The sequence below is a fragment of the Centroberyx affinis genome, unplaced genomic scaffold (genome assembly GCF_046629955.1).
Source record: "Centroberyx affinis isolate AG114_WGS23_722 - 3 ecotype Tasmania unplaced genomic scaffold, CSIRO-AGI_Caff_v1 ptg002668l_1, whole genome shotgun sequence".
In the NCBI taxonomy this organism is placed as follows: domain Eukaryota; kingdom Metazoa; phylum Chordata; class Actinopteri; order Beryciformes; family Berycidae; genus Centroberyx; species Centroberyx affinis.
Genome location: NW_027280854.1, coordinates 41358 through 55651, shown reverse-complemented (window position 1 = coordinate 55651; position 14294 = coordinate 41358). Strand labels below are relative to the sequence as shown.

At 47.5% G+C, this 14294-nt stretch overlaps 1 protein-coding gene across 1 annotated transcript; it reads left to right on the top strand.

Annotated features, from left to right (window-relative positions):
- The first annotated feature begins 3542 nt into the window (after nt 1–3542).
- hivep3a (HIVEP zinc finger 3a) lies at nt 3543–13869 on the top strand. The gene is made up of 7 exons (XM_071535136.1): nt 3543–7451; nt 7778–7986; nt 10386–10525; nt 10631–10705; nt 11607–12211; nt 12582–12662; nt 13381–13869. The coding sequence occupies exons 1-7, from the start codon at nt 3543–3545 to the stop codon at nt 13867–13869; spliced, it is 5508 nt and encodes a 1835-aa protein (XP_071391237.1).
- Nucleotides 13870–14294: the final 425 nt, after the last annotated feature.

Sequence of the window (14294 nt, the reverse complement as noted above, 5' to 3'; positions counted from 1 at the left end):
CACGATGGGGAAAACGGTGATATAGGATGACGGGGGGAGTGAGTTCACATTAGTGCGTTTCTTCACAAGATTACTAATGAAATTCCTGTTTTCCTACCGAGGTGACAGCCAGATGTTTCCACTGTGAGTTTTTCAGTTGGAACTAGATTTGAGAAAACACTATTTCTACGAGACAAAATACATTTTTTCACATTTTTACATTATCAAGCTGTTGTAATCCACTTTTGGAGTACAGTAACATTTTGACTTTTTTAGGTTATGTATCTAGCTGGGAAAAAAAAAAGCTGGTATATAAACAAAGTAGCGTTTTAATAGGTGGAAAACAGTTAAAATAGGTTTTTCATGTTAGGCTGGTCCAGTGTTCTTTGTCATCCCCATGTACGCCTTTCCCCCTTCTGGTTCCTGCTGAAAGAAGAGATGCATATCCGCGGAGTATGAATTCAAGACTCCCCAAGTATTGATTTTTTTTTTTTTTTTTTTTTAGACGTGTACCATTCTCTTTCCAAAAAGCCCGAGCTTCTAGGGAGGGAGGCACCTTAGCTGCCTCCCTCTCTCTCTCTCTCTCTCTCTCTCTCTCTCTCTCCCTCTCTCTGTGTCTCTCTATCTCTCTCTCCCTCTCTCTGTAGTCGGTGAGGATGCTGGGAAGATAAATTTAGCCCTCCAGCTCTCCTTCCATCTGCTACCACATGGTTTAGGGCCGTTACCATAGGAACCACCGCTGGGTGCCCATTAGTGTGAGAAGAGGAAATTGACAAGATTTTTAAAAAGCCATTTATACAATATTCTTTTTTTTTTTTTTTTTTTTTTTTTGTGTGTGTGAATGGGTGCAACATTTCACTAATTCATATATGAGACTGATATTTTCAGAGGTTTTTTTTTTTTTTTGGTAAAACTTAACTTGAAGTGCCTTGTTGCATTGAAAAGCCCACCAGATGCATAGATAAACTTTTCTTTCAAAATAACCGTCCAACAAATATCGGAAAATTACATTCAATTTAATATCAAGTCATACTATACAGTAGCCCCATAAAGTATTCAACCCCATACAGCATAATCATCATTCTCTCATAATGTGCTTATACTTATGATGCCTCAAAATGCTTAATGAGCACCACTCCAACTGTTTTTTTTTTCACCACTGTGCTCCTAATGCGTTTTGGAAAGGCAGTCATGAGCATGTGGAAAGGGGATATGTATTGATTTTAGACTGATTGTTGGGGATAAGGGGATATCCAGTTCTTGCCAAATGTCTAATCAGTTATCCCTATGATAGTAAATAGCTCTCTGGCTTTGAGACTGAGAACATTACACCTACAATACGCGGAATTTTCTAGCAGGCCCCGCAGCAGTTCACCCAAAGACGCGAGCAGAGGCCCAAAAGACAGAGCTGAGGATGAGGGAAAACAGGATAGGTGTGGAGAGAAAAAAAAAAAAAAATTGGTTCATTTGCACTCCGAGAGGTGCAATCTTTAGTTAACTCTGGAACCGGTGCGACTGACACATCCGAGTGTAAATTAGCAGATTTTTTTTAAAGATGTGGTTTTGGGGGGTTTCGGGTTTCGTCTAAATTCATTCCACTCCAGCCGTGGTCGCTCTCCGAACGTCTCGCAGCCCGGGCTCTCACAACAAGGTGTTATTTTCAGTAAGACGGCTGAGTCCGACTCTCCTCTAAAAGCTCTTGGTCTGGTTACACTACCTGTCTGACCTACATTTGCCATGTACTAGTCCTCAATGCGAGAGATGTAGGCCTACGATATCTCGATAGTGGCCCGCGAACCGCCAAAAAGCCTGTATATGCCTGTTTTCTGCTCTTAACAAAAAGTAATGTTGATTTCACATTCGGCGCAGGTTGGTATGTACACTACTCCGACAAGTTCTATTAAAGCCGGTTATCAACCTGTTATCAGTTAACTTGGATGTTTTCCAGCAGCTTCGCCGTCTTCCACCAGGACGTGGGTGCAGAAACCAGCTGGTCAGTGCGTGGGATGCCTTGTTTACTGCTACAGTATGCTGGCACGAAAAACGTTGGGAGTTTTCTCCTGTATCTGCACCGAGTCACCTTGTGTATGCACAAACAGCTAACAGTCATCTTCTATCAAATAAAGTGCCTTCATTTGCCTTTTTAAGTATCTAAAACCGCGGTTAACCAGATGAAACGACCCATACTGTATAAAGGTATGAAGCAGGTAGAATCATTCAGATAGTGCTGAATGTGCTCTAAACACTGCGGTGTTGTGCTGTAGTCATGTGCAACATTATACATCATGTTGAGAGAAGCATGTACTGATATCAGATGACACAACATGTCAAATATTCCCAGTATTAATTAGCACATGTTGAGGCGCTCTGCCAGGTTCACACGTCACATTTTGCCACAGTGCCTTAGTTAATCCTAGTGTAATTAATTATGCAAAGGAAGCCTAAGAACCTCAAGCCAAGGAATTTCACTAATGTCACATCATTAGAAAGAGGGGCTTTTGTGACAATAGGCAATAATGTAAGCGAAGAGGAATATGGATTGAATAGAGATGCTTATTCGTTTACTGAAACACCACACACACACAGTTCATTTTTCACCGCTGAATGATATAACGCCCTCCTAAATCAGGAGGCTCTGGTGTTTCCATCTGCAGACTACAAAATCATCTAGCCTAATTTTTTTGCTCAGTCTAGCAGCAGGAAAGCTTGACTTGGCTGAAAAAAGCTGATGACTGTCCTGGCTGCAACAAAGACACATAAGTTGGGCATTGAAGATGAAAAATCTGCTTCACTTGTATGTGGGCGCAGTCCCACAGAAAGATATTGTGGTTCACGGCTTTGAAATGAGAGGGTTGATTAGGAGTCACTGAAGACCCCGACAATTCAAAACTATGCCTTTAATTGGAATGTTCCTGTCACAATTGTTGGATACAAAATACTCTGTCTTAGGGAATGTTACCAGAATCATCATTTTTTTTTACTGATTTCTATACAAAAAATATTACGTAAAACATTCTGATTTTAAAATATTCAACAGCCAAGTGAAAGTGTTATGACACATACCATATATAACTCATGAAATGTAAATATCCATATCTGGCAAGCACAGGGCTTAAGGGTTATCTGTGCCTCTTTGTTCAATTGTATGTATTATATAATCTCATTAGTCTGTTTGTCTTCACAGATCCTCATGTTGAGAAGATAGAAGAATCAGGTATTCAACTGAACATCAAAGTGTGTGGCAGCAGGACTGGCTGAGCGCTACATGATGGGATGCTTTGGGTCAGGATGGGAGAGGACTTCCTCCACAGCGCATGACATATCACAATTGCCTTCTTTGATGCCTCCAATCTTTATTTGATGGTGTCATTCTGCTGTCAAGCAATAAACTTATAATAACACAAGTGAAAACTATAAACCCAGACAGTCATCCAAAGTGGATATAATTAGATACAATTTACCCACATTAAACCCATTACTCAGTTAATGAATTGGCTTGAACTCTGTAGCCTGGCACAGGCAGACGCATCCCACGTGTCTACCTGAGGCTGTCCTTCCATTTTATGGAGGCCTTGCATAGTCGCCTGACGACTGGGGAGCAGTCCGGAGGTCAAGAACATTCTCAACCAGAGTCTCCTGAACGAGGCCCTCAGCCCAAGTCTCCCTCCCAGCACCGTCAGCAACAGCAAACTGGCTCCCAGAAGCCCCATGACACCTTACAGCAACCCAAACAGTCCCGAAGACAGCATCCTGAACGCAAACGTCTCAGGCACCAGCGACAGAGCATTGACTCAGATGCAGCGCTGGAAGGTAAACATGCTGATGCAACAACAACGACAAAAACAACCAGGGTTCCCTGTTTATCACCGGGAGGCCCAGCTTCCTCAGCAGCTGGTCCCACCCAGTCTAAACAGGAAACCCAGGAGGGCACCCCAAAACAGAAGCGGGAGCGTAAGCCCCAGAGGCCTGGCAAATATGTCTGCACTTACTGTGGCCGTGCATGTGCAAAGCCCAGTGTCCTTCAGAAACATATTCGCTCCCACACTGGAGAACGGCCCTATCCCTGTGCCCCATGCGGCTTCTCTTTTAAGACCAAGAGTAACCTGTACAAACACCGCAAATCACATACCCACAGGGTGAAGGCTGGTCTGGCGTTTGGGGAGCCGAGATCTTTAGAGGAGCAAGTCACAGAGTCAGAGGATGAAACCAGACAGCTATCATCAGCATCTTCCAATATGGAAAGACAAGGCAGTGTAGCCTCCCTTAAGAGCCATGACACAGACAGGCCCAAAGAGCGCTCTGGAGGGATGGATGACTCCTATGCAGTAAAAAAGAGACTGGCCATGCGTCTAAGTAGAGGCAAACATGGTCCCCTAGACTCATCTGATGAAAAGTCCTCATCATTAATTCTAGGGAGTAGAGGCAGTACAGAGTCTGGCTATTTCTCTCGCTCTGAAAGCACTGAGCAGTCACAGGACAGCCCACCCAATGCAAGTGCCAAAAGCTATGCAGAGATCATCCTCGGCAAATATGGACGTCTTGGACAACTGCAGAGGATGTCTCGTCAACATAACCAGCAGCCCTCAGGTCAGGAGGAGAAAAGCATCCCATTCACAGTGCCCAAGAAGCAGGTCATTGACCATATCACCAAGCTCATCACCATCAACGAGGCAGTGGTGGACACCAGTAAGATTGACAGTGTGAAACCAAGGAGATTCTCCCTCTCTAGAAAGAGTAGTACAGAGTCTCAAAAGGGTTCCTCTATGAAAGAACCTGTTATCCACAGTCCCAAAGCTGGGGATTTAGGCTATAAAAACAGTGGCTCCATCACCATGGGGGTTCCATGTGAGAAATTTCATCACCAGTCTCTGAACGTGGAACCGCTGGCTGGCCAAACGTCCACTGCCCCTCTGTTGAGAAGTCACTCCATGCCATCTGCTGCTAGTTCATTTGATGCCTCCAGTGGCAACCCGAGTAAATTCCGCCTAAGTCAATCATTTGATGAGCGACAGCCTTCTGAAATGCAGGCATCCCGTCGCTATGGGATGCTAAGACGCCAGCCAGCTATTGAAATTCCACTTGGTGCCGAACTTCCAAAGGAGGAACATCAGAGTTCTCACTCATTTTACCACGACAGCATAACCACCGTGCCTGACCACAAACAAAGTCAACCACAGCCATATGAGTGTGAGGCCTGTGGCACTGGATGCAAAGATTGGGAAGGTTATAAAACACACAAGCAAAGCCTATGTTTATCACATCATCCCGTAAATGCAAGCGAGGTAGCAATTAGCCAAATGGAGCGCCCTCAACTAATTAGCCATCCAGTCAGACCAGGAGCTTCAGCAATGCGCAAGAGAAGGAAAGAGGAGAGTTTTGAATTTGATGACCCCTCCTCTCCTGTTGCATCTTCTTCACCCTCTCCTGCCTTCTCATCAGGACAGTGTAGAGAAGAAAGCAGTGTAGCTTATGAGGGCCCCAGACGACCTACATTGCAAACCTGTTCAGTTATTCAACATACTAGTTCATTTGAAAAACAGGAGACGTTGTGCACTGAGAACCAAGGCACAGAGGCAGCAAAAAACTCTCCGCCTCATGAGGAATATCAGTCAATGCCTCAGAAACAACCCCAACAGCAGTCAACAAAACCAACACCCCGAAAGCTGGTCCGCCAGCACAATGTGCAGGTTCCAGAAATACTGGTGACAGAGGATTCAAACATGAATACAGAGTCCTTGACAGAGCCAATTTCCACATCAAAACCGTCAGAGAAACTTGATGAATTTCAGTGGCCACAGAGAAGCCCCTCTCTGGCCCAGCTACCAATTGAAAAGCTGCCTCCTAAGAAAAAGCGTTTACGCCTAGCTGAGGCAGCCCAGTCCTCAGGGGAGTCCAGTTTTGACTCTATATCCCTGCCCCGCAGCCCCAGTCAGGACAGTAGTGCATCTTATGCATCTAGTCGTTCCACATCCTTTGAAGAATCAAATAGACTAGACATGGAGATGGCAACGTCAACAACACCATTGAGGAGATCAAGAGCTCCTCACATGCTGACTGTCCCTGGGGTGCATCAGCACAGAGAGATGAGGCGTTCAGCCTCTGAGCAGGCCCCTCATGACCCACAGCAGGGTATCTTAATGGCAGAGACCCGCAGCAAATCCTTCGATTACAGCTGTCTGTCCCCTGAGCGTTCTGCAGTTGGCTGGAGAGAGAGGAGAAAATGTCTCCTTATGAGACACAGTGCTGTCAGAGATCCAGAGGAGGAGGAGGAGGAGAAGTCTACCAAACCCAGCCCTAGTCCTGACCCTGTCAGGACTGGCACATCATCCCAAGTAAGCCCAAGTGCTGTGCACTGCACCAGGTCCCCTAGTTCTCCTTTATCAGGTGACACCGTGTTATGTAATCCAACACGATCCCCATGCAAAGAGATCTTTTCTCAGTGGAAACTCAGTCAAAATATTCAGCTAACAGGCAGTACAGAACTCCCTCTGTCTCACGGTCCAAGTGTTGACCCTTTAAAAGAAGAGGCCTCACACATCCTTACAGGGCAGCCCCCGGGCATCTCTCTCCACCTCTCTCAGCCCTATCCTACACAGGGCCCATCAGGGGCAGCCAGGGCTCACTACCTCCCCATGTCCACAGGGCTGAAGCTAGAGATCCCCTCACAACGACATGATGAATATTCTGGGGTTCGAGTGACTCCCTCTCATATTCAACACTCTCTCCCTAATATCACTTCCAGCCCAGAGCTACTGAGGCCCCCCACATCTGCAGCAGTAGCCGTGCATCTCCAGACAGACACCCTCACCCCAGCCTGTGCCATATACACCACATTGTCTCAAACAACCCCACCTAGGTCTCAGGAGCCTGTGGTTGCGGTTTCACACAATACAATTATCACAACATCTGAATACAGAAGCCACAGGGACACAAGTCCAGACCTTCAGGGGTGGTCTGAGGATGGCCTGAGGTCGTCGGGCTCAGGGGGCAACAAGCGGATGCTCTCCCCCTCGAACAGTATAGAGCTCAGCCCCGAGTCACAACAGCAGCAGAAACGAGTGAAGGAAGAAGAGGAGAGGGAGGAGAGGTGTGTGGACAAGGCATCGGTGGACACATCCAACGAGGAAGACAAACGGGAGAATCAGTCGTGTCTACCCAGTGTCTGTTCTCCCATCAGACATACTGGACCTTCTTTCCCCAGTCTGCTGTCCAGCACCTGTAATAGTTGGTGCTACCTGAACTACATTAAGCCAAACCCCTCTACTCTGGATGAGCAGAAGCCCTCTGTGTATTCATCCTGGTCCACCAGTGGCTATGACCCCAACCCTCCTGGCCTCTCCAGCAAGACAGCTCTATCCCTGCTGCACTGCAAGCAGAGGCTCAGTCCCTCCATCTACACCATGTCTCCCATGTCAGTCAGCACTACTGAGACAATGGAGCCAGAGGACAACAAAAGACCATGCTCTACTGAGGTAATTACAGCACTGACCTTTGCATAAGTTGCCTGAAAATGTATATAATGGTATATGAAATTGATGACATTTACCCATCGTTGTTAAAGCTACACTAGGCAACATTTTTTATGTAAAAAAAAAAAATAAACCTGTCTTGTCAATCTAAATCACTAAGTGGGGCTGCAACAGAGCAGCATGAATTTGATATGCAGATGAAAAAAAATAGCAATGTACTTGAAGAAATGCTATGGAACACACGGTTCAATGAGAATTCCCCAATTTCTGTCTCCCTGGGCATGTTGGAGCAGAGTTGGTGAATTTGCCCATGTCTCTTTCGAGTGTAGGTCCACGACAGCCCGTCCCACCGCAAAGATCGTGAGGGAACAAGGGCGGGACAGCAGTCGGCGAAAGACGACAGGTCAAATAAAGGAGAGGAGGAGGAGGAGGGGGAGGAGGAGGAGGGGGAAAAAAGGCGGGAGGAGGAGGAGGAGGAGGAGGTCCAGTCATCCTCCAGATATAAACAACCTCCACAAGTTTGGATCTGTGAGGGAGGGTGAGTATGACATTATGACACTAAAACACTTCATAATATGACATTCATTCATTCCATTAGTTTTGTGGTTCAGACATACTCTATATGCTGCATTTACTCAGCGTTAAATCGAATGTACCCCATTACCTACAGTGTGCTAGGCTTGCGTCTGCGAGCGGTGGTATGTTGTGGAAACTGTTGTCTTTCCACCATGTGGGAGAGGCCAAGGGTTGGCTGTCTGCACCAACAGAGCCCGTCTGTTGAGGGGTTGAAGCCAGGAAACTACCTAGCTTCCTCTACCCCTGCAGAGACTCATTTACACCAGCCATCGCAGCCATTCACATCTAGCGGCAGCACATTTCATTCTCTTTTACACCGAGACTGATGGAATGAGTGGGGAAATCTATGTTTGTGTAGATGTCGATGTTGATTAGAGGGGTCTGCCATGAGAAATGCTAGTGGGTAGAAAATCAGATTGGATTAAAAGGATAGTGTTATAGCTTAGAATATGCTAATAGAAGCTGTGAGTAGTGTTCGGACAGTATACTTATAATCAGTATATCAGGCCAATATTGATAACGTCCAACTCTGATACAATGGATATGATGCAATTTGACTGATTACGAATAATTGATCATACTTCACTGGTTTTCTGTGGGATTCCATGAATTAATACTAATGCAACATTTTGATTGGATTCGACAAGTATGCATAAATTGTTTACTATCATTATTATTATGGGTTTGAATGGAGAGTGTCCCGAATGGAGAGTTTAGTGTCCCTTTAGTGTCATCTGAATGTTGTTTTTAGAGGCTTTTTCCACTCCCCCAAGAATAAAATTCAGAATTCTTAATACTATACATAGTTTTTTTTTTGGAATATTTTGGCGTGAAAATGGTCAAATTTAATGATACGGAATATCCACCATTGACAGCTTCAATCCTAAAATATCAGTATCGGCCTTCAGAAACCCACATCAGTCAAACCCTAGTGTACCTACTAACACATTACTAACGCATTAGGCAGTCGTGGGTTCCGTTCACGAGAAATGTCAGCGGACGGAAAACCAGATTAGATCATAAGAATAGCCGTGATTGATGTCGCAGTGTGCTAAGATAAGACGTAAGGTGCGGAGTCGGGTCGGAGATAGCGCTTTTGATTTATCGGTCTTAACTCGACCACACGGGGCTAGCTTGGCGAGACTCACTCCAGCAGCAAAGGTCAAACCGGGGCGCACTCTGTCCTTTTATTCGATACCCATCAGACATAAAGCACAACGCGGCGTCGGGGAGAGCGCCGAGAGGTGCCATCTGTGTGTTTTCGTTTTTGGTGCGGGAGTGTGCGTCTGTGAACAAATCCCTGTTGTGACTCATGTTGACGCTCATCAAAGCCTTCCCAAAAAGAGTGAGTCATCCTCACGCCTGCCTCGCGCGCTCGCCGTCTCCGTCTGTTCTGGCCCGTTTGAGGGGGGCTGCTGCGAGGCGAGGTGGTTCGAAACGCTGCCCTTTTTCATCGGGAGTTGGCACCGGGGGGGGGGGGGGAGTCAGATCTTGACTCGCGTTCAAGCCTGTGAATGCAGCTGCTTTCTTTTGACCAGGAGTACACTGTATCTGCATATGTTGTTCTGACAGCAAAGTGTTTTTCTTCCCCCCCCTCCACCCCCCCCCCCCGGTATCCATATAAGCGACATTCACATGAAAGGTTTTTCGCCACCGTTTATGATACCCGCCGAGTTTATCCAGCCCGTGACGCCTGTCGTGAAAATAGAAGAAAAAAACAAACAAAACAGCCGATTAATAATCGGAATGATTGTTTGTCATAGGAATGTGTTTTCATTTATCTTGTGTTTTTTCATGCTTATTTGGAGCAGCAGCTGGTCTGGGCCTGGGTTTCCCTCCCTCTCTGGGCTGTTTTTATTGGCCCGGGCCGCGGCAGACCCCGGACCTCGGGCCACATCGCAAGGCTCCCCCCCCCCCCCCCCTTGTTTGGACTGGGTGGTGAGTGTGAGCCGTGATGGGGTTATAAGGCGGCGAGGGGGGTCTCTGGTTTTGGCTTATGAAAGCTGCTCTGTTGAAGCTAAAGTGGGGGGCCTTCGCTGAGGGACCCTCAGTGTGCGGCGAGGGGCGGACCCCGGCCCCCCCACCCCCCCCACCCCCCGGCCCAGCTGCCACAGTGTGAGCTCACTGTGTAGTAAAGGCGTTTGCCAAACAGATAGTGTACTCGCACTGGATAAATAAAAGAAGCTAAAAAAAAAAAAAAAAAAAAGCGGCTTACAGGTGCTACGGGGGGGGGGGGGGGGGGGCCTGCACTGCACAGTCTGTCAGGTCCAATTACACTCATATTGATCGCGGCTATCATTCTGGTATCATCCGCTCCGAGGACGATACCGAAAACCTCTCGCTCTCCCTCCCACTTTACAGATCAGGCGGAGGGAAGGACGACTGCGAGGATTGCGGACTCCACCGTAAGGACCCCAGCGGGCTGCCGGAACACACCCGCCTCCACCGAGAGTCCACGCCTTGTGTCTGCAAACACTGCAACTTCGCTTTCAAAGCCAAAGGTAGAGGGGTGGGCTAATGACAATTCCGCGTCTGGCACGTCGAAAGCCGTTGGTTCACCGTAACACACTGAGGATGGGACGACTTTCTGTTTTTGTGTCTTACAGGAAACCTCAACAAGCACACGAGGTCGAAGGCACATGGAGAGGAAACCTGTTGTTCCCCAGATGACACCGATGAAGGCAGGCTTTGTTGTTTACTTATGTATTTGTATGCGTGTGTGTGTGTGTGTGTCCGGTGTATGGTTTGACCAATATAGTGTTTTTGAAGGCCAATGCCAATATCAGTGATTTTTGGATTTAAGTTGCCAATTGCTGATATTTAATGCCAATATTTGATATCTTTAAATTTTTATACCAATTTTTTTTTTTTTTAATTCCATATATTCAGTGTTTCCCCCAGAGTTTTATTCTTGGCAGGATCCTCTGAAGCAGCTCATGTTAGCAAAGAACCGCTGCCATATCAGCGGTGGACAAAACTTACTGGCCCAATATCTGATTTTTAATAAAAGGCCAATATCGGCCCCATATATTTGATACTGAACTTATATATTGGTCTAACTAGGGATGGGACGATAGGCTTATCTCACGATACGATACGATACGCGATATGGGGTTCATGATTCGATACAACCACAATATGATGTAATAAATAAAAGTATCACAGTCACAGACATAACAAAGTCTGAGCAGAATTCCCTATTTCTGAGCCACAAATCTTTCTAGCGATGGCATTGGCTCGCTAGAATGTAAACAACAATTTAAAAACGTCATTACAGAGTGTAAATAATATAATTTGGATGGAGAGCTTGTGAAATTGTGATGGTCAAGTGTCTCATTTGTGATTACTACATCAGAATAACATGGAGCGAATATCACGATTCATTTTTTCTGACCCACCATACGTATTGTCACATTTTTATATTGCGATATATTGAATTTCCATATATCGTCCCGTCCCTAGGTCTAAGCTTAGAGCGGTGGTGCGTGGTGGGGTAATGGAGATTGGGACAGACGGAGAGAAAGTGAAAAAAAAACAAAAAACAGTAAAATTGTGTATAAGAGAGGATCTTTCCCCTTCTAGGAGTGTGTGAGGACTGCTCCGTTCACCCAGATGAACAAAAAGACCACCAGTCGTCCGATGTGGAGGAAAGCGAAGGCGCTGCGGACGACGAGGAGGGTAAACACGACCGAGACCAAGAGTCCAGTCCCGCTGACGGCCGCCGCACCGCCCCCTCCTCCTCCTCTCGCCGCGAGAAGCCCGCTCATCCGGGGGGCCAGGTCCGGGAGCCCGAACCCAGCCGCTCCCTCGCGCTCACCCCCAAGGACCCCGCCCAGAAGTGCGCGGCGGGCTCCGCCAGCGCCAGGAGGGCCCTCTTCGCCCGGCGGCACCTCGAGCCCTCGGGGGCCTCCTCGTCTCCGAGCGGCCCGTCGGCGTCCCCCGGGTCCCCCGCTCCCTGCCGCCGCTCCCCGCCTTCTCCCCTTTCCCCGTCCGGTTGTCATGTCTCCGCCTCCCCGCTGAGACCGATCTCCCCCGCGCGAGGCCTTTCGCCTACCGGAGTCCGGCTCCGCAGCTCGGGGTCCTCGGGGTCCTCGGGGTCCTCGGGGCCCCCGGGCTCCCTGGCGGGCGCCTCGGCTCAGTATCGAGCCTGTCTCCACCCACGGGACCGACCTGCCGCGGCGAGGCTGGTGAGTTACTTCATCCCTCGCTTCAAAAACATCTACCCATTGTTTGATTTGTTTTCCCCCACGAAATGCCACTCGGGTATTATCCTTTGCGCGCATTCCGGTCCCAATCCGTCACGGTTCTGTGTTTTTGTTGTGTGTATAATTAACGCTGGTCAAATTGTGGGTTTTGTCGAAAACCGCCGCGTTCGCTCACCTGCGACCTGATCCGTCTCTGTTGGTTTAGTCTAGAGTTTTAAATAAGTCCGCTTTTCGCTCACAAAGCTAATCTTGTGTTGGCCGCAGTCGAATCCCAGTAAGTCAACATTTAGAACAAATATAGATAGGCTGGTACATATGAGGTTATTTTAAAGTCACACCTTTATTGGAAAAGGAAGGAAAGGCAACTCTCTTGTTTTCTGTCGCTCCGACCGAGCCTGCAGCCCCCGGAGCCTTAAAATATTGCAGGGGAGAGGTAGGTCCCAAATAGACACGGCATGTTTTCCCTGGGCGGCCGGTGATAAAACGAGCACCGGGTCCGATCATTAAACACCAGAGATTGGAACCACATGTCGGTGACAAAAAACAACGCCGGCGAATATCTCAGTTCGCCCTAATAAAACAAAAAACATGTCCGCTCACACCCTGTGGCTGTGTTACGGTGCAAACCCTCCACCGCTTCCTCCAGCCAGCCAGTAAGGCACATATCCAGTCTGCACATTGTGTATAGAATAGTTTTTCACACGTGTTCACACATATGTTACCTACATCTGTAAATTGAATAGCTTTGATGAGGTGAATAGTTTTTTACATGCCCAAACACTTCATGGGCATATGTATGGTCTTCCTGCAACTGTGAACACAATGCACATTTTGCATCTATTATAAGATGTAAATTCACATATTTTTCTTTATATCCTCATATTTTTTCTAATTTTTTTATATATTGTATATATTTTGATATTAGTACATTGATATATGTGTTTTGAAATCCCGCCCGCAGATATGTTATGGTCATTTTGTGGCATGGGACAGTAAAAATCTTGCTTATTGCCTCTTTAACCCCACCCCACTGGCTATGTTCCTATTTATATTCTGTTTCTATTTGCTGAATCTGATTACTTTTGCTGGTGCAATGACCTAATTCCCCCAGAGGGACCATTAAAGCTGCGTTTTATCTCATGTCATCTTAGTGTGCGGATGAGGCCGGTCCGACCCACTTCACCCCCCATCCCGGTCAGCCTCGAGGAGCCCACAGAGTCCTGAGCCACCTCCCCCTCCACTCCCAGCAGCCGACCAGGGCCCCGAGCCTCATGATCCCCATCGGGGGGATTCACATGATCCAGCCCAGGTCCACCCTCCCCGTGTACAGCCTGGTGAGCAGCCCCGCGGTCCCGCCCCCGGCCGACCCGGACCGACCGGTAGGCAGGTCCCCGCCGCCGCCGCCGCCCCCGCCGGATACTCTCAAAGAGACCGGGCCGAGCGGCCGGCGGGACCGCGGGGACGGGGAGGGTTCGGGCCCGGGACGCTCGAGCCCCGGGGAAGAGACGAGAGCGGCGCCCGCGGACGCCAAGGCGAGCACTTTGTACCAGGAGGCGACGGATGCACATGTTACAAAGAGGCGTGTTCACCCCGAGACCGCCCAAGGCCAAAAGGCTCCTTCCTCCCAGACACAACTCTGATAGGAGGGAGATCCTTACGGGACAGTGCAAAAGACTTCAGTCTGAGAACTAGAGGCTGGAGGTAGAAAATACCCAATGGCACTCTGGTTTGGAGACTGAGGACAAAAGGAAAGAGCACTTCAGCACCGCTTCTGAATGACGCTATTATGTAATTACATGAATAATATATAGACACTATGTTAGATATGCAGTATGTTTTGTAAATCTTTTTTTACCCTCTTGTTTGATGTCATTGGTGTTAATTTATTTATGTGCTATTATGCAATTCTGTACTATAAGCAAAAGCAGCTGGAATGAAAATAGACAATAAAGGTTTTATTCAGTTCATCTTTTCCCTATTAACCCCTTTGACAGCTATAATATACTATTGCTGTGTTAATGTACTGTATGACCAAAATTGATATAGAAAGGTACTACAAATATTT

What these genes read in the sequence shown, in the direction of transcription:
- hivep3a (XM_071535136.1), top strand. Translation starts at nt 3,543, where the DNA reads ATGGAGGCCTTGCATAGTCGCCTGACGACTGGGGAGCAGTCCGGAGGT. An exon ending in GTTTGGATCTGTGAGGGAGG is followed by an intron (nt 7,987 to 10,385) that starts GTGAGTATGACA and finishes CCCACTTTACAG; the next exon opens with ATCAGGCGGAGGGAAGGACG. An exon ending in CTTCGCTTTCAAAGCCAAAG is followed by an intron (nt 10,526 to 10,630) that starts GTAGAGGGGTGG and finishes TGTGTCTTACAG; the next exon opens with GAAACCTCAACAAGCACACG.